This window comes from Mixia osmundae (genome assembly GCF_000708205.1).
Source record: "Mixia osmundae IAM 14324 unplaced genomic scaffold scaffold_13, whole genome shotgun sequence".
NCBI lineage: Eukaryota > Fungi > Basidiomycota > Mixiomycetes > Mixiales > Mixiaceae > Mixia > Mixia osmundae.
In genome coordinates, this window is record NW_014575551.1 from 247,997 (window position 1) to 265,620 (window position 17,624).

General features: G+C 55.6%; 6 protein-coding genes across 6 annotated transcripts; 3 read left to right on the forward strand and 3 right to left on the reverse strand.

The window, feature by feature from the left end:
* Positions 1-280: 280 nt before the first annotated feature.
* L969DRAFT_97114 (uncharacterized protein) lies at positions 281-3,626 on the forward strand (the record flags this gene model as incomplete). The annotated part of the gene is made up of 3 exons (XM_014709793.1): positions 281-1,736; positions 1,788-1,942; positions 2,001-3,626. 3 exons carry the CDS (start codon positions 281-283, stop codon positions 3,624-3,626), a joined length of 3,237 nt encoding a protein of 1,078 aa, XP_014565279.1.
* On the reverse strand, positions 3,382-5,434 carry L969DRAFT_90693 (uncharacterized protein). Its single transcript, XM_014709794.1, has 6 exons — positions 5,156-5,434; positions 5,011-5,102; positions 4,882-4,959; positions 4,690-4,823; positions 4,172-4,640; positions 3,382-4,120 (listed from the first exon to the last, which is right to left on the reverse strand). Exons 1-6 carry the CDS (start codon positions 5,365-5,367, stop codon positions 3,717-3,719), a joined length of 1,389 nt encoding a protein of 462 aa, XP_014565280.1. The 5' UTR covers positions 5,368-5,434; the 3' UTR covers positions 3,382-3,716.
* Positions 5,435-5,447: 13 nt separating this feature from the next.
* L969DRAFT_26453 (uncharacterized protein) lies at positions 5,448-6,783 on the forward strand (the record flags this gene model as incomplete). Its single annotated transcript, XM_014709681.1, has 2 exons — positions 5,448-5,982; positions 6,037-6,783. Exons 1-2 carry the CDS (start codon positions 5,479-5,481, stop codon positions 6,781-6,783), a joined length of 1,251 nt encoding a protein of 416 aa, XP_014565167.1. The 5' UTR covers positions 5,448-5,478.
* On the reverse strand, positions 6,372-13,944 carry L969DRAFT_79723 (uncharacterized protein; the record flags this gene model as incomplete). Its single annotated transcript, XM_014709795.1, has 15 exons — positions 6,372-7,217; positions 7,277-7,315; positions 7,372-9,278; positions 9,328-9,385; positions 9,441-10,188; positions 10,246-11,006; positions 11,102-11,275; positions 11,329-11,423; positions 11,475-11,570; positions 11,617-11,728; positions 11,777-12,322; positions 12,372-12,766; positions 12,805-13,261; positions 13,432-13,698; positions 13,846-13,944. The coding sequence occupies 15 exons, from the start codon at positions 13,942-13,944 to the stop codon at positions 6,867-6,869; spliced, it is 6,105 nt and encodes a 2,034-aa protein (XP_014565281.1). The 3' UTR covers positions 6,372-6,866.
* Positions 13,945-14,050: 106 nt separating this feature from the next.
* On the forward strand, positions 14,051-14,764 carry L969DRAFT_251950 (uncharacterized protein). Its single transcript, XM_014709796.1, has 4 exons — positions 14,051-14,192; positions 14,245-14,326; positions 14,378-14,460; positions 14,519-14,764. The coding sequence occupies exons 1-4, from the start codon at positions 14,148-14,150 to the stop codon at positions 14,708-14,710; spliced, it is 402 nt and encodes a 133-aa protein (XP_014565282.1). The 5' UTR covers positions 14,051-14,147; the 3' UTR covers positions 14,711-14,764.
* A 54-nt stretch (positions 14,765-14,818) lies between these two features.
* On the reverse strand, positions 14,819-17,494 carry L969DRAFT_97119 (uncharacterized protein; the record flags this gene model as incomplete). Its single annotated transcript, XM_014709797.1, has 4 exons — positions 14,819-15,367; positions 15,415-15,975; positions 16,033-16,134; positions 16,181-17,494. The coding sequence occupies 4 exons, from the start codon at positions 17,492-17,494 to the stop codon at positions 14,819-14,821; spliced, it is 2,526 nt and encodes an 841-aa protein (XP_014565283.1).
* Positions 17,495-17,624: the final 130 nt, after the last annotated feature.

The following is a 17,624-nucleotide window of genomic DNA, read 5'->3' on the forward strand; positions in this document are numbered from 1 at the left end:
ACTCAGACCGAAAAAAGATTTGACGCCATCGCGTGCATCGATCGCGTCGCGTCTGTGATCTGTGCAGCGGCAGCCAAAAGGACAGCGTCCAGCTGCTGGTCGGATGGTCTGCGAAGGAGCCCAAAAGCCACGGATGGCACACTGAAGATCGACTTAGAGCTTGCTGACACGCTCGCTTCAGCTGGGTACCGCGAAACGCCTCTGCGCCTTTGTTCAAGCCACAGACCGAACAGACGACGCAGCGAAACCGACGAGCCGTGCCCATGAGCTCACGCACGTCATGAGCAAGGCCGAAAGCAAAATGCCGAGCACTGTGCGCCGTGCCCTGATGGACGTCTCCAACAGAGCGACCATACCGACGTTCTTCGATGCCAATGCACAAGCAACTAACGTTGCGTCCGCCACAGGTGCAGCCGGCCCTCAGATGGCAAGCATGCGAGCTAGCGGCGCCAGCAGGGGTGCGCTCCATCCGCTCGAGGCAGCTTCCAATCATGCCCTTCAAGCGAATGGCTTGCATGCGCCGGCAACATCTGAAATATGGACAACACCGCAGACTTCGCCTATGCTGGGCTCAGTCTCGCCGCTGCTGGGCTCCAGCTGGTCTGACATCTCGCGATCTTCGTCAATCTCTCGTTCGCACTCGCGTGAGCACTCGTCCAACGGAACCTCGGTCGACAGCATGCTCGCGCCTCCTCCCGAACAGGCCACTACGCCGCTCTTACGCACAAGCTCACGACACCTATCCCGCATCGCATCACGAGATAATTTACACGATTCACACTTTCCCCAGGAAATCAACGCCTCACTCTTACATACCCCACGAAAGAAGATGGTGCAGTCAGAGCCAGCCAAGGAGACAGTGCCCTCTGCTCTCATACCCGCATCGCTGCGACGGCGCTATAGGCAAGCTTTTGGAAACCGACTGTCGCTATCCCTGCCTCGCACGTCTCTGAGATCGCGACTGGAGCCGACGCGTGAGCAAAGCAAACCTGCAAAGGTCGCAAAAGAATCGCCTGCACGGACGAAGCCATCGACTTGGCTGGCGCGACAGTGGCGGCAACGCGCTCAGAAGAGGTCAAGAGAGTGGCTCTGGACCTATCTAGGCGGCTTTGGCTTGCTTGGGCTGCTGCTATGCACCTTGCTCTCCACCCAATCGCGCATCAGGCCAGTAGCGCAAACGGCCAGATATGCGGTCTCATCGCAGCGCGTAGCAAAGCGTTCGGCCAAGTGGCCACAGCTCCTGAGCGCCAAGCCGAGTGATAGCTACGATGCACCGGAGCGGGACACTCTGATACTCTACCGCATTCTGGGTAACGATCTGCCGCCTCGACATGAGCAAGGGCAAACTATGCGCAATGTCAGGTTTATGCTGGAGCATGAGCATTCATTTGATGAGGAGATAGCTCGTCTACTCTCGCTGCAGCACGCCGAACACGTAGCCTCTGGGTCTCGCAAGCGTACAAGACAGAACTCGGCAGCATTGCCGGTGACGCGAATCGAAAAATACTTCGTGCTCAACCGGTTGTCAAGCCCAGCACACATTGCAGCATTGACGAGCCTTCTCATGGACGAACTCGATGTTCCACAAGACCATGTCCTCCAGATTCCCTTTGACTGGGATGCATACTACGCCCAAAGCTTTCGATGGGATGGTGGCGTTGGTGGAGTGAACGGTCGTGGCATGGAGAGTGTCTGGGGCATTGGCAGCGCCCGCCCAGGCAACCTTTCCTCTGCAGGTGAGCTCGACATCCGACTTTGCTTGCAGTCCGCTGACAAGGCCCTTGCAGCGGGCGAGCTCAAGCAGAGAATGGACAACGAGGCCGATCTCATACAGATGGAAGGACGAACAGAGGCTATCAAGCAAGAGCGCCGTCGTCTAATGGCCAAACTGCGCGCTATCGATTATACATATCACGACAAGAACAATTACGCCATCAATAATGTTCGTGCTTTACTGCGAGATTCTATCCGGTCAGGGCTGACTATAATGCGTGATACAGAACGGCGGTCGCAACTTTGCCCTTGCTCATGGTAGATCTCAACCACGAGCGCGCTGGATTCTGCCCCTCGACGGCAACTGCTTCTTCACGCCCGCCGCCATGGCGTCTGTCCTCTTCACCTTGCAAACAGAAGGCGAAGGTGCATCGGCTCGGCATCACGTTGTCATTCCAATGGTCAGATTGCTCAACAACAAGCTCGTGCTACACCAGAATCGCCCTCTACCAAGCACAGTCGATGTGGCAACTGCCAAAAGCTTTTCCTCGCAGCAATACTACGAAAGCTTCTTGAGTCCCCCGAGTGCGCCCGAAGAGCCGCAGATCGGCTTTCGCTACGACTCACTACAGACGTATCAGCCCGCCATGCGATACGGCCGACGATCGAAGCTTGAGATGCTTTGGCGACTTGGGGCGGTTCCTTTTGCGCGTGGTCTTGACCGTAAATCGCTTCCGTGGGAGGTCAGCGAGCGTACATATCTCACAGCGAATGCGCATGGCTCCATCCATCGGCTTGGCGATCAGACAGAAGACTCGCTTGACTTCAGCAAGGCGGGCTGGGTATATCGGTTGTTCAGCGGAGACAGAAGCCAAGAGATCAGTAGCACCGAAGCAAACCAGCTCAGGTATCTCAACCGCATCAAGGGCATTGTCGCTTTTGTCGAGCGTCTAGACGAGCAAGTAGCGCGCGGCATGCGCGCTTGTCCTGCTGGTCTGCGAGATTGTGGCTTCTCGAAGGACCGACTTTGGAGCTGGTCAGAAGAGCGTCTGGAAGAGCTCAAGCATGCTTATGACGAGCACGAAGATTTTGCGCTCGACCGAGTCCTTCGTTTCGAATCTCAAGCAATGCAATCTCTGACGTACGAAGATACGACACCGGATCCAGCTTCGGATCCACACACAGCCGCTGTCGAAGCTGCAGAACTTGCGCTTGCTGGCTACCTCACCTCCAACGTAACGTATTCAGTGGCAGCCGCGCAGCTCATTCAGACACGCTTCCTCACTGCACAGATCCAAGATTGGTCACACGCGGGGCGGCGATCAGCGGCGACGGCCGATGGCTCTGGCTATGCGTTCCCCTTGAGCTCGCTTGGTCATAGACCCACTTGGCTGCCGCAAGCAGAACGTGCCATCCAATTACCTTTCGATGCCAAAACGTTCGATCCTAGTCTCCTGCTAGATGCAGTTCGACTGATCCGGGCGACGCCGTCGCTCCACGCACCCATTGACGATATACTCTCGTCCGAGCACGTACACACCCTCGTCGCATCACACCTCGTTGCACTGCTCTTCGATCACGACCTGCAAGAGCTCACGCGGTATCCTGACGATCTAGGTCAAGCAGCGTCGTACGACTTACATCTAGCAAGTCTAGCTGCTTTCCTAGACGACGCAAAATTGCTCGGACGCGTTTCCAATCGCGCCCGACTTCGCACAGCATCTCACGGTTTTATCGATCCACAGGAGCTGACGGCTGCTTCTCGTAGCGTCTATCGCTTGCGTCACGGCCTGCTCAATGTGCGCTACAGAGCGAGCCATGTCGCGACTGCATTTGACAGCTCGTATCCACTACTCGATCCGGGCACAATCAGTAGTCATCCTCGCTTTGCTGCACTGGAACTAGACGCATAAGAAGCGCAATCACATAGAACGCACTTTGTTGTTGTATGCACTGCAAGCACTGACGCACGACAAAGCTATTCAGATGTAGCATCGCGCAGATCACATTCTCGCGCGCTTGTTGCTGCCGCCTTCTGTGGAAGCAACAGAAGCACTTCGCTTGGCGCGTTCGGCTGGTGTTGATTGCTCTGCCGCAGGACTTGTTGCGCCGACTTTGCGTTGCTTGAGGACCTTGATTTCGTATTCGGCTCGTTCGGTGGCTCGCTTGAGATCGACCAGAGAACCAAGTGCGTGCGTCAGCCCGTCCAATCTGGCTACGTTATTCGCGGTAGGCATAACGAGGCGGAGTGAGATGCCCATCTCTGCTAGTGCTGCGCCGATCCTGGGCGCTGTTGCAGGTTTGAGCGGCGTGACGCGCGAAGAGCGTAAGAAGACAGAAGGTCCTGTCGCAAGTAAAGTATTGCGAGCCAGGGAAGCATCATTTCGAGTGATGCAATATTGCGCGTCTGGCCAAGGTAAGATGAGCGTTCGGCCAAGCAACGAAAAGGAAGACTCACCAAAGAGAGGATTTGCTTTCGCCCGACGTTCTAAAGAAGCTTCGTCATCCGCGCTTGGATCATCGTATTCGCCTTTCCGTCCTTTCTTGTAATTGGTAGAAGACTTTGAGATGCCCAGGGGCGTACCGGGTGAAGCCAGACCGACTGCACCCGCCGGAGTACCTCCGCCTATGCCAGTGTGCGCATTGGAAGCCAGCGGACCACCAAGTAAGCGCAGTAAGTTCTCCCTGTCGCGCTGATGCTTTGCGTAATTCTGTTCGAGTCGACGAGACTCGACGTAAAGGAAATCCTCTTCTGCAATCTGCGCAGGTGTCCGCGAAAGCATCGTCGTCAGGTAGGCTTTTCGCGCGATCTCCCGAGACTTGTCGAATGCGTATTCCGTCAGGAGCTTGGACTTTGCACTCTCGTCGGTCTGTGGCCGAGCACGTATGAGCTTACGGCATACGCTGTAATAGCGCGCTTTCAGATCCTGCTCTGCGATAAGTCATACGCTGATAGCGAGCCGGGGAAGTGTATACCTCTACGGTGCGAGGCGTCACTTTTCCTTCGATGTCAGTATAGGCCCATCGATCTGCCATGAGGACGAAGCGCAGGTCGTATTGACGCGCGAGATCGAAGAGGTGATCCGTCTCTTCGTGTGTCCAATCATCATCTGTCGAAAGCAGCAGTGAGCCGAACATGTCTTGAGAGCAGATCATCATGCCGCCGACCTCTGAGGATGTGAAGATACTCATCGTTTGAGTAGGAATACGATGCCGAGGCTGTGTTGTACTTGACGAAAGCATAATCTGCCCAGCTGGTTGTCAGCGCCTCACTCGGTTGCTATCCGCTCCACTCGCCTGCATCCGATGACGTGGAAGCAGCATCTCTGGCCCAGTGAGAGAGCTGCAAGTCGTCCTTTCTCGCCTGGTTTGTGAAGCCTTGCCTTGTCCTGCGACGCCAAATTTTGAGTCCCACACGCATGCCAGGACGAGATGAGCGCACCACTTGGCTACTTTACGTTGCATCCGAGGCTTGCCCTTCATCTTTGGCTTGGCCAGCGCAAGCGAAGGTGCGTTGTCGCCGATGAGGGCATACAGTTCTCGTGTGATGCCATCCGGCCGCTTCTCCTTCTTTGGCAGTCGTAGTGGCTGTACAGGCGCAGATGGACCGGCTCTGGGGATCTGCAGGATGTCCCGCACATCTGAGGCTGACATGGCGGGTCGCTCAGTCTCGTATGAGCAATGGCTCGTTCGTCTTTCGGCTTGTCTCGATCAGTCGCGCGCGCGCTGCCAGAGGGGACCAAAGGCGTCGTCGCTGGCTGTCCAATGGTTCGGCTTGTACTGACAGCAGAGGTCCGAGATCGACTTGCGCTCCTCACGACACTCGCGCAGTACAACGAGCGCAAGTCTACAACGAGTCTGGCTGGCTCCTCGTCGTCCAAACACGCTGCAATACCGAATGAGGTGATCGAAAGGATAGAGTACTATCTCGACGCCTCTGCCGACTTCTACGAAGCTCAAGATCATGCGCCGAGCAGCAAGCTCACATCTCCCTTGCGATCACCTATGCCTATCGCTGGCGCCGCGGCAGATGACACCACGAATGTCGAATGGATCGAATCCATTATACTACATGACGTGGCACGTTGGGCGAGAGATCAGCTCGTCCTTGTCGAGCCAGGGGACGCTAGAAGCTTGCACGATCAGACCGCCCGCTCAGGATGGCAATGGACTTGTCGTTCTGGTCATCTAGAACCGCAGCATCTGCTTCTCAGCGAGTTACTACGCGGCGCGTCAGTCTACGTTGACCCACCTGTCCGTCAGGAACGGGTGAGCCATCTCGCTCGTGAACGCTCACTCGTGCTAAAGATTGACTATGGCCAGTCGTCTGAGTTGGAAAAGATCCTCGCAGAGATTTCTCTGAAGCAGGAATACGCAAGTTACGCCAAGATGGTGTCCTCCGCCACCTCACCTCTCCGCAGCGTATCGCGACGATCCTCGGCCGCATCTGACGATGCTGCCCATGTCGATCTGGCCTCACTGACACCGTCGTACGATCTCTTCGGCAAGCGAAGGATCAGGCCACACGAAGGCACCCTTGCAGCAGAATGGCGGCAGTCTCAGCGTGAAGTCTCTGCAGTCATCAACGTCCTCGCCTCCATGATCGCCGTCGGCTTCGCAGCCTGGTGGGCAACGGGCGCAGTAGGCACGGTCTGGACGCCCATCCAGAAGCTCTGCCTGGCTGGGTTCGCTAGTGTCTTCATCGGTGCAGCAGAGACGTTTCTGTACATTCGCTTTTTCGCTGGACAGAGTCGCCCGAAGCGGCGCAAAGCGAACGTGCGCACAGTATCTCAAGTAGGCGTATTGATGCCCAGTCTGGTATTATCTACGCCTACGGCCAGGGCTGGCAACGCTGCGACTCTTTCCAAAGCATCAAGCTCTGCGCTCAAAAGTCCGAGTAGCGTCGCAGCAAGACCTGCCCATCGTCGTCGTCGATCCGAGCAGAGCATCTCACTGGCAATGCGCAAGTCGCAAGGCGTAGAAGCCAAGCTCAAGCATGTAGCCGCAGAGAAGGAGCTTCGTGCTATAACCCCGCCAAGCTCACCCAAGAGTAGTAAATTGAAGTTGTAATATCACATGCATAGTCTCTATGGCAGCTCTCCATTTACAGCCCGTACTTCTCTGCGTTCTCTTGCGAGCGTGCACGAGCGACGTCACGTCAGATGAACCTCTGAAGTTTCCATATCATCGTCTGGCGGCATGAACTGTAAGCGCAGTCCTGTCTCGCTCTCCTTGTCTGATCCGATCTCGACCTCGTGAGATGCGTTCGAACCCGGTGAGACTGGCGACGGCGGCGTGTCTATCGGACCCCAAGCTCGAGCACGGTAGCCTGAGCGGCGGACTGGCTCATCGTCCATCTCGAGATCACCCGCAGATGACGGCGCTCGACTGCCGTTTTGCGATACATCGCGAGAGTGAATGGCTGAATTGACGACGTCGATCGACTTTCCGCCGATGATGCGGTGTGTTCTTCTACGATAGAAAAGCAAATATGCAGCTTGCGTCTATATGAACCAATGTCAGTCAGCTTTTGTAAAGCTGAAGCTTAACAAGGGCTGCGGACCTTGACAGCATTTGCTGCACCGACGGGTGATACATGCGACTATCAAGCGCACAGCATGTCAGCCGACGTATTATCAAGCCGAGATCGTTGCTTACATCGTCATAATTGTACCATTTGCCATCTTCGACGTTCTGTGCATATGCGGTATAGTGCCCACCGCCCATACCGCCGTAATGATTGTCGACAGCAAAGAGGTCGTAGAGCAAGGGCTCGTCGAGCGCTTCGTCTATCGCATAGTCGGCACCCTTCTCTGCTCTAAGTCGCTCGGCTGTCTTGCGACCCAGTACATGTTGCTCAAGGTCAAGACCCTCGATTGGAAAGTCGACAAAGTCGGTGATCTTGTCTCGAGAATAGCGAACGTTACTGAATCGCTTGAGATGGATGACAAGCACATCTGGTGTCTTCCACAAATCGATCTTTTTCTCTGCTTGCTGATGTTTCTTGCACCGGCTGCAGTACCAGGCATTGTCTTCAGTGAGTTGCTCTGCTCGCGTGAAGTCCTTGAGACATTTATCAATCGTGAGACCCGTCTTGCTGTCCGCATCTCCCGATTCTGGCTCCTGATAGACGGTAAAGAGCGCATTCAGTTGCGCTGTTTCGGACAAATTAGGCGTCGGTGCATCGCCAAAGTATGCATCATATGCCTCATCGTCCCAATCGACTAGTAAGTGGTCACCGGTGCGAACAATTGTCGGTCCCTGACCAGCAGCGTCTGTAGCCGGACTCGCAGTCGCAGCGTCATCTGTCGCATACCGTGCGTTGAGTTCGCTGTCATCCTCCTGCTCGAACGCGCCGGGAATGATGCCAGCAGCCTTTTGCGGCCTGCTTTCGCGGTCTATTCGAGCCTCCAGGCTGACGAGCGCAGTTTCAAGCGCTGAAGCATCTGTGGGAGGGCGATCTGCCGTTTCTTGCGGGACCAGAAGCGTAAATCGAGGGCGTGGCGCGGTTTGTTCTCCTGGCTTATCTGTCAACGATGTCTGCTGCGTATCTGCGTGTGCTGTCTGATCTGGATCGTGTTGAGAGACGTTCTGTCTCTGATTCTGTCGGGCGTACTGTTTGAGCAGATAGTCGGAGATCTGGTCAATGCTAGGCATCTCGCTCTTTTTGAAAGCCGCCACGAATGGCAAGCCGAACAGGTCATTCTCGGCCTTTTTGTACATTCGACCAGTTCGACGACTGCTTGGTCTCCGATGCGCTACCGGCAGTATCGCATAATCATCGTTCTCGAAAATCAGTGAAGACCTGCGGCTGTAAGGAGCCGCCGTTTGCTGCAAGCAGCGAACGGGAATCTCAAAGAACATGACAGAATCGGTGGCAACCTTGATGTCATTGATCACTTCGTCATCTGACCACCATTTGAAGAATCGCCTGTTGTAGACCTCCACAGACATCATCTTGCGTGCATCGATGCCAGTCCGAGCAGCGATGTAAGCTTTGATTTGACTTATGGTCGTCGTGCCAGGCATATTGATCATGAACTTGAGCAGCGGCTTTGCAGGGTCCATCGGGACGAAGTAGACATGTCCAATCCAAGTCTTACTTGGCAGCTGAAGCGTCAAATACATGAACGGATCGAAAGTGATGGAGACCTTGGCGCAATCGGGGCATACAACCTTGCTTGTGTACTGTCCTTGAAAGAGATCGACGATGATGCTATCATTGCGCGATTTATACTGATCCCAAGACGTCTTTGCCAAGTTCATCAGCTCTTCGTCATCGCCCCCAGTCCAGTCAGGTTGCTCGACGTAAGGCTTCTTTTTGATCCTGTTAAGGTCCTCGTGTAAGCCGTCAAGAAGGAAAGCGAGCAGCTCTTGCGAATCTTGCTGTTGCCAGCCTAGGAAGACGGGCCGGAATCGGCCAATCATTGCTTTGAACTCGCGTGGTGTGTACGAGTTTGACCCGCCAGTCCAGATACGCTGCATCAGCTGACCAAAAGCCTCTGCAACCTCTCCGTTCATGCCCAAGGGATTGTCTGGATTCAGTTCGCTTTTGTATGCGCCAGCTGCGGACCGTTATGTCAGCTAAGGCACGAAGCAAGCGAACGGACGAACAAGTAAAGTAACGTTGCAGCTCCGGCGTGTTGCTCAAGCATTGCAATGCGCTGTTCATCTGAGAGTTCGGGCATCTTATCAGCGAAGGTTACGCATATATCCAAGAGACTTACGAAGCATGTATTGCCTAAATTCCCGAGACCAGTGAGGCCTCTCGAACGACCTGTGCTAGCTGCATGACTTCGAAGCAGTCTGGCGGTGATACCGAGCTTCTCTTCCGTGCCTGCAGGCGAGGAATCGCGCGAAGACGTCATACCGTGTGTATTTCTCTTGGCCACAAGAGAATTGATCTGACTCGTACTTGCCGTCGGACCAGACGAAGTGGGAAATGCCGAAGTACTGAAGAAGCCTCGTGAGCCTGCGAGGACGGGTTGCGATGTAGGCAACGAGCTGGCAAGCTGCAGCACGCCTTCCGAGTCTGTAGGCAGAACCCACGCCCCATTGTCGTGCGCTACTTCGACAGCCAGTGGCGTCCAGCGTTCAGCCAATGTCGCGTTCAAAAGGTTTTCTTCAGGCTCGAGCACGCCATCGAGACCGTCACCGACAAGCTCGGCACCGGTCATAAGTGTCGCAAGCGAAGCTGCGCTTGACCGGGCGCTGTCAGGCAACAAGCGCCAGAAACGTAATTTCTGCGTCGCAGATAGGCTGTAAGCGCGTCGTGCAAAGTCGACAAGAGTCTGAACGGTCGAAGCCGCAGAGAGAGAGCGGCCAGAGTCACCCGCCTCGGCGTAGATGTAGGTACCGGCGTCTCTGATCAGGTATAGGATGATCGAGGGCGGTATGCATTCGAGCTGCTCGTTTCCCGGCAAGGTCCTCGTTGAGATGACGGAGCGTTTGATCTCGTAATCTCGCAGTCCATACCTGGAGGGAGACGCAAGCACATTGAGCAGAGCAAAAAGGGGCACGTGCAGCACTCACCAATCAAGGAGTAACTGCCAGGCGCGCTCAGGCAATGGTATATAGTCGACTTCCTCCTCCGGAGTACCTTCAAGGCGACCTCGTGCGTCGAGGCTAAGCGAGGCATTGGTGATAGGACCCGGCCCGTCTGGTCCGGCAGCGACCATCTGCCAGTCCTCATCTCCTTTCTCCTCGCTCGCTTCTCCTGAGCTATGCGCCTGCCAAGTTTTATACCAAGGCGTCGCAACGAGATACCAAGCATCGCCAAGCACGAGAGATGTGCCATTCTTGAGCTGATTGATGAGTCTTACTTGCTCTGGCCCAGAGGGCAGAGTAACGCCTGCTGGCGCGCGGGCAAGAGGACGTGAAGCGCTTATGGTGGGTGGTACGGGCACGTCGCCCATGATGTGCTGTGCAGGACTGTCGTCTCCGTCCAGGCTTGTATAGACTGAGGGCGTGTAGCTTGAAGTACCAGAGAGCTGTCCTTGCAAGGAGGGAGCGGTCGCAATGTACGAGGCGTAAGCGGTCGGCTCTATGGACAGATGATCTGTCTCGCCCAGGAGACTGCTTTCTGGGGAGCCGGGCGAGGTGACAATGGGCGTCCGACCAGTAGAGGTGCCAGGGTGGATGCTCCCTAATTCCTGTGAGGCAGATCTCTTGAAAGTTGATGATGCCCGAGACGACTCGCTGCCGTCGTCCGAGCTACTCCTCAACCGCTTGATATTGCTCAGAGAGTTCATACTGGTCCCCGAACGAGCTCGAGCGCCATCTAGGCTGCCAAGCTATGCTTTGCTTAGCAGGGTCGAGCAATAGCAAGTGAAGCACGCGTCGCAACATTGCTCGATATCGTTCAAGTCTTTGGCCGCTTCAGAGGTACAACAAGTGGCCCTTCGACATTGAGAGACCCGTCAGCATGTGCTGAAACGAGCCATCGTCGGCATTCATCAGTTGTAGCACCAGGATGGTCGAGTTGCCACGCCACCACTTGGTTCAGCAATGCCCCGATTGATTTCGACGGCTTGATCCCGAGCGCTTCGCAGATCTGCTTGCCCTGAGACCCAAACGTCAGCATACTGGCATTCGTGCACTATCACAGCGGCGTACGTCGAGCAATGGCTTTGCGTACGCATCTCCATCCAGATGAAGAGCCTCAACGCGTCCTGCAAGACGAGCGATCCATGCTGTGTCTTGCGGTGGGTCTGGCATCGCCATCTCAGTATTCGCAAGCTCCCGAATAGAGCGGATTGTACCTGTCGCACAGTTGATCACGTCGGCGAGTAGAAGAGCTGTACGCCAATCGGGCATTGTCCTTGATCTAGGGTGTGTATATTCGCGGAGCGTCGTGCCTGGTTCACGCTTAGCGCGACAGAATAGGGCCACATTCGCACTCACCAAGACGTACGCGCTCACTTGTATCGTCTTCATTCGGATCTCGGCTGAGCCGCTGCATTGCAGCGACGGCCGCAAAGATGGCGACCTCCCAAGACCTGTCATCGTTCCCCAACTGCGTGGCCATGAGATGCATCTGCATCGGATCAGGACATAGACCCACCTTGAGGCAATAGCCGATGGCACGATCAACGAGCGCAACCGTTTTGTTCTTCTCTTGAAATGAGCTATGGCGGAAGGGGATCAGACTGATAGCGAGCCAGAGTTTTTTCAGAGCAATTGAATCACTTCGAATCGTCTCTAGCAGTCTCCGTTGAGGTCCTGGCTGCTCAAGCACCTGTCTCAGATAACGCGCTGCTGCAAGGACGGATACGTTCTCGAGCTCATTGACCGTGATGGCGAGCTCTCGGGGGAAGGAGAAGATGACAGGCAAGAGGTCGAGCTGGTCCATGATCTCGAAGGCATGAAGAGGTTCGGCAGCCTTGAGCATCTTGTCGAGCTCTATGCCTACTCGTTCCTTGCTCACTCGCGTGCGTACAGCTTCTCTGATCGTCTCAGTCTTGACTGCTGCGACGATACTAGGATCGAGCGTGTAGCCAAACCGACTGCCGAATCGCACGCAACGCAAGACCCGTAGCGGATCGTCCATGAAAGTCTGACTGGGCTCGAGCGGGGTTCTTATACGCCCAGCTCGTAGATCATCGAGGCCCTATGATCGGTATGAGTAATCAATGCTGACACAGTCTTACAGTGCGCACTTTGCCGGTATGATCTTCCACTTGTCTTGTATGAACGTTGTAGAAGAGCGTGTTGATGGTGATGTCGCGCCTGAGTGCATCCTGTAGCGGCGTACCGAATACGACTTCGGACGGTATCCTGCTCGCACTGCCATACTCCTCACTTCTGAGCTGGACGAAATCAATCTCGAGACCGTAGAGCGTCGTCTTGGCAGTCTCGAGATGCTTGGATTGATCGGGATTGGCTTCAATCTTGGCAATCGTGGGTGGCTTTGAGCCGGTTGCATCTGTTCGAGGTAGGCTATGCAAGTACTCGATGAAGAGCTGTGCGAATTGGAAGCCCGTCACAGATGAGGTTGAGATGTCGAGATCTGACGAGGGCAGGCCCAGCAACTGCGCGAACGAATCCTTGCAGCCTGAGTAGATGCCTTTGCAAGTCTGGGCGAATCTCTACTTGCCTTGTCTCGCACCCAGCCGCCAGCGACCCTGAGCTCAATCGGTGGCAGGTCGGATCTTTGCGTCCGTAGCAGCGTACAGAACTTGTCGAGTTGATCCAATAGGATCTGCTCATGCTGGTCTAACGAGATCGAGGGCGAGCTCTCCACCATTTGCAGCGTCCTCGCAGGCCTCTCTATGGAAGGGGGCACCTCTGCCAGGGCGAACGACCGTGAAGATGCAAAGTACGTCGCAGCTGATGCCGACACTCGGGGGCTATTGCGAACTGCAGCAGGCTGACGGAGTGGCGTTTGATACCTCGGACACGCTATGGAATATGAGGCAAGACGCCCAGTCACTCGCAAGCGCATCAACTGATAATTTGCGAGAGGGGGCCGAGGCTTGAGCTCGGGCGAGCAAGGAAATCGGTTCTCTTGCTGGCTGGGTGCTTCAGCTTTGACGCATGATGACGAGGGCTTGCCGCCGTGTACGCGTGTACGCTTAGCAAGCTTGTGTCTTCATCTGAGCTCCTGAGTCGTTCACGCGTTGGCAGTCATCGCGCAACAGCGAGCCGCGAGCCGAGTGGGGCAATATTCGCACTCGCCCAATCCCGCTTCAACTCCACAGTCGAAGCTAGTCGACTCACGGCAGCACAGCGTAATCGATGAGAAGAACTCGAAGCGAGCTGTACAGTCGTGATCTGCCTGCCTGAGAATGATCGTCGACGGTAGACCACTTCATGCGCACTCGCTCTCGTACTAGGCGAGAGGCACGCCATCACAAGAAGCGAGCAAGCCAGGATCTGAGGCGCCCATGACACTGCCTCTGCTTGAGAGGGTGATCCATCATACAAGTCAACGACGTCAGGTTGCTCTTGCTTTCTCGTGCTTATGCCGGCGCCGACTACGATAAACTACTGCGATTGAGATCGAGCCAATGATGCCTGATGGGACTTGGAGCATGCATGCCTGCCGTCGGCTGTAGGCCCTCTGAGCAGTCTGCAAGAGGCACTCAGTCCGACAAGAAGATCAGTATGTCACGACGAGCGGCACATCGACACGACGAGCGATATGCGAGCCCAGCTCAGATCTATCTGCCAAGCGCGGTCTTGCTGACTGCGAATGACGATACACTGGCTGTCTACTTTGCTCACGATCATGGCGTATAAAGCCTAAAGCCTGCTTGTGCTAGCACGGCTCGCGATCAGTGCGTATGTGATACATTATGTGCTCGATTGCAAGCAAAACGCAGACGTCATACGGTGCTATCCTTGGAATTCAGCAGCTTCTGTTTCTTGAGCAAAGTTGATCAGTCGCGCGTCGCATTGAGCGCTTGAGCTTGAGCGTCTGAGCTCCAACGAGGATGGCCTCGAAGGATCGTGTCTTCATTGCGACCATAGGCGATGAGGCGAGCACCATCACACGCTGCAGGCTTGCCAAGCTGACGGCTCTTGGGATAGGACACCATCACGGGCGTGCTATTGGCCGGTACGGGTCATATCAATGACAAGGGCAAGAAGAACTTTCTGATCGTAGACTCGAGTACGTCACATTCTTTGGTGTGCCTGTCATCCGTCTCACCCTCGGCGACAGAGACGACGAGCTCGACGATAGAGTCCGCCTTTGAAGAGTACACCTCACGAGAGGATATCGCTATCCTGCTCATCAACCAGCATGTCAGCTTGACCCGTCTCAGCTGCCCCTCTGATCAGGCTGACGAGTGTGCACCGATAGATCGCCGAGCAGATAAGGCCGCTCGTCGACGGTCACACTGCCGCATTTCCAGCAGTGCTCGAGATACCCAGCAAAACGCATGCATTTGGTGAGCCTGCTGCTCCTTCTGGTCGATCATCCATTCATGGTGGCCCCGCAGATCCATCGAAGGACAGTGTGCTGAAGCGGGTACGGAAGATATTCGGAGACTAGAAACCACGATCCATGTTGTACAAATGCGCAGAACGATTGCAAAAAGTCTGCAGTACAATGTAGGGCTGCAAGTTGCGAGAGCGACGTGCCAGACATGCTCTTTTGCGGTCACTCGCTGTCTTCCTCTGAGGAAGCCTGACCATCGTCGACGTCGAAACCGTCGACACTCATCTCCTCATCGCCCTCTGACTCGCTTGCCGACGCGTCTTCGTCCTCTGCTTCGCTCAGCTCAGCCAATCGCTCGAGTAGATCGCCTTCATCATCGCCTTCATCCTCTTCGTAATCGTTCGCACCTCCCTCCAATCCAGTATCATCTTCGTCCTCACTGGCCTGTCGAGCAGACATGACGATATCTTCTATGCTACCCTCCTCGTCCTCGTCATCGTCTTCGCCAAGGTCAATCGAGCTCTCGCCATCGTCTTCGCCTTCTTCTTCGCTGCTCTCGCCCTCGACATAACGGACTCCTGCATTGTTAGCGTCGGCGGCTGAGGACTCTGCACCCTTGCGCAGATAGGCATTGAGGTTGTCTTGTCTAAGATCGATCTGAGAGACTACGAGCTCGAGACGTCCGTTGAGTGCAAGCAGACGGTCGTGCAACGATAGACGAGTGCTCAGCGCCGCATGCAGATCTGCCAGTCGATGTACGAGCGAGGGTATCTGTGAGTCAAGTCAGCCCGGTACGCGCATGCAGACAAAGGACGCACGGTGACAAGGTAGCCAACATGGACGACGAGAAGGCCACGAAGCCACTCGACGAGCGCTTTGCCTCGTGTGGGATGAGCAGCACTGGCTCCTGCTCCTCTGCCTTTGCGACCCTTGGCGAGACGATCGACGAGAGCATTGACGAGGGGCAGAACAGCATGAGTAGGCAAACGCTTGGCTGTCTCTCGGATCAGTCGAGGCTCGACGAAGCTCAGACAGTCTTCAAGTAAGCGATCGTCTGCCGAATTGAGCGCTTGCAAGAGGTTCTGTGTCAGAGTTGCTGCGGGCCGTAGACCTGTGATCGTTTCTGTGGGTATGCCGTTGCGTTTGTGCGAGCCTGGCTTTGCGCCGAGCAATTCTGCTTTCGTTTTGCGTCGTGTTGATGGCTCGGCATCAGGCTCGACGGATGGTACGGCGAGGGATTTGAGACGTTGCTCGAGCGTCGCTTCCGTCAAATCTGTATCGAGCTCCTGCGCCGGATCGGCAGGCTGGGGCCCAGAGGTAGGCAAGGCGCTCTGAACTGTCGAGCTGTTTGTCTCGCTGTATCGTTGAGGCAGTGACATCTGCAGCAACACACGTCACATCAGCATATGCGGTCATCATGACGAGGAGAAGCTTGCCTCAGTGTCCTCATCTTGAGCGGTAAGCAGTCCGTTGGTTCTGCGAGGAGATTTCGCTAGCTCAATGTGCGATTTGATGGAACCGTCCGTATCGGCATAGTCCTACACCATGTAAGCACGCCATCGATAGAGCAGAAGTGATGCTCACAATTGACTCAAACGAAGGCTTGGCTTGACCTCGCGCCAGTACGACACAACCGCTCGCGCTCGGCTGGAAGCCGATGATGAGATCGCCAGGGACATCTGACGTGATCTGCGCAGCTATGGGCAGAACAGACACTGTCGATTTGCGCTTTTTCGTCTTGGATGCTTCAGCAGCAGGAGGCTCATCCGAGACGAGTGCAAGCGAGAGTGTGCCTTGTACATCCAACGCAATCAAAGTGGGTACTGCTGCCGGCGTCTCAACTAGACGAGCGAAGCAGGCATCTGAATCGAGAGCGAGAGTCGCAGTGAGGTGCGCCTGATAAGCTGGGAGGCTCCATAGACAGACGGAGCGATCGCCTTCTGCCGCAGTGAGAAATCGGGCCATTGTCGCCGTGCTAGCCCAGTTCATCGCGGTGATCGGCGCAGCGTGACCTGTACAATGACCTATCGCCTTCAGAGTGAGCGTCGCAGGCGAGCTGACGCCATCGACGGGGGTATCTTGTTCGGCCGATAGCTCTGCGTCGAAGATATGCACATCGTGTGATGCGACGAGGAGGGAAAAGCTCATGACGGCGCTCGAGGACTCTACCCTTGCAGCCAGCTGGAGATGCTCTGCTGTAGCTAAAGCTGCCGGCAGACTCGATTCTGATACGAGCCCTCCATCGTGATGCGCGAGCAGGGGCAATTGCCACAATCTCATCTTGCCATCGGTCGATACGGTCCATAGCGCGCGTTCGACACCTTTAGCAGACTCCGTAGAACACAACGCAAGGAAGGCGCGGTCCGAGCTCGGATGAGACAGCGTTTGCACGATACTCGCCGTGCCCGGATCGAACAAGCCTATCGAGCCATTGGCAAAGCCGAGCGCAAGCAGTGAGGCGCGTTTTATCGGTTCCTGGCTGACTGCAGCACTTGTGCTTGCACTGGATGACTTCCTTCTCTTCTTACTCTTGCTCGCGTTGGCGCTTGTGCCGTTGATCGTCTGCTCGTCTACCTGGGTAGAAGAGCTCGTGGCCGAGTATGAAGAGGCGAGCAGAACCCATGCGAGACAGGCAATTCGCTGTGCCGCGCTGTCTGCAGACCAGCGAGCTATTATCCGACTCGTCGTAGTATCCCATACTTTGACGGTCTGGCTGTTCAGCACTGTACTGAGCTGAGCGAACAGAGTCGCAGGAGCACCATCTTGCTCGACAGCAAATGGGCAAAAACTCGTCCACGTGCTTGTACTGCTCTGACCGGCGTCGGCATTCGATAATGACTGTGCGGCGATGTTCTGCGGCTTCGGCTGGCTTCTTGACTTGACTCGCTGCTTCGCCATGGCCTGACAGACGACGACGCTTGCAGCAAAATTTGGCGACACTGTCGGCCGTTAGTATTGACGCGTTAGCGATTGAGCCAGCGTTCGTCAAGCGCCGGAGCTCGAGGCCTTGAGGCGCTTCAAGCGAGCG

Bases quoted from the DNA above. Each gene is read 5' to 3' on its own strand.
- L969DRAFT_90693 (XM_014709794.1), bottom strand. From the start codon at position 5,367: ATGTCAGCCTCAGATGTGCGGGACATCCTGCAGATCCCCAGAGCCGGT. The intron at 4,960-5,010 runs GCGAGTGGAGCG...CCAGCTGGGCAG, and splicing joins TTCCACGTCATCGGATGCAG to ATTATGCTTTCGTCAAGTAC. The intron at 4,121-4,171 runs GTGAGTCTTCCT...TACCTTGGCCAG, and splicing joins GAAAGCAAATCCTCTCTTTG to ACGCGCAATATTGCATCACT.
- L969DRAFT_251950 (XM_014709796.1), top strand. From the start codon at position 14,148: ATGGCCTCGAAGGATCGTGTCTTCATTGCGACCATAGGCGATGAG. The intron at 14,327-14,377 runs GTACGTCACATT...CCTCGGCGACAG, and splicing joins CTTTCTGATCGTAGACTCGA to AGACGACGAGCTCGACGATA. The intron at 14,461-14,518 runs GTCAGCTTGACC...GTGCACCGATAG, and splicing joins TCCTGCTCATCAACCAGCAT to ATCGCCGAGCAGATAAGGCC.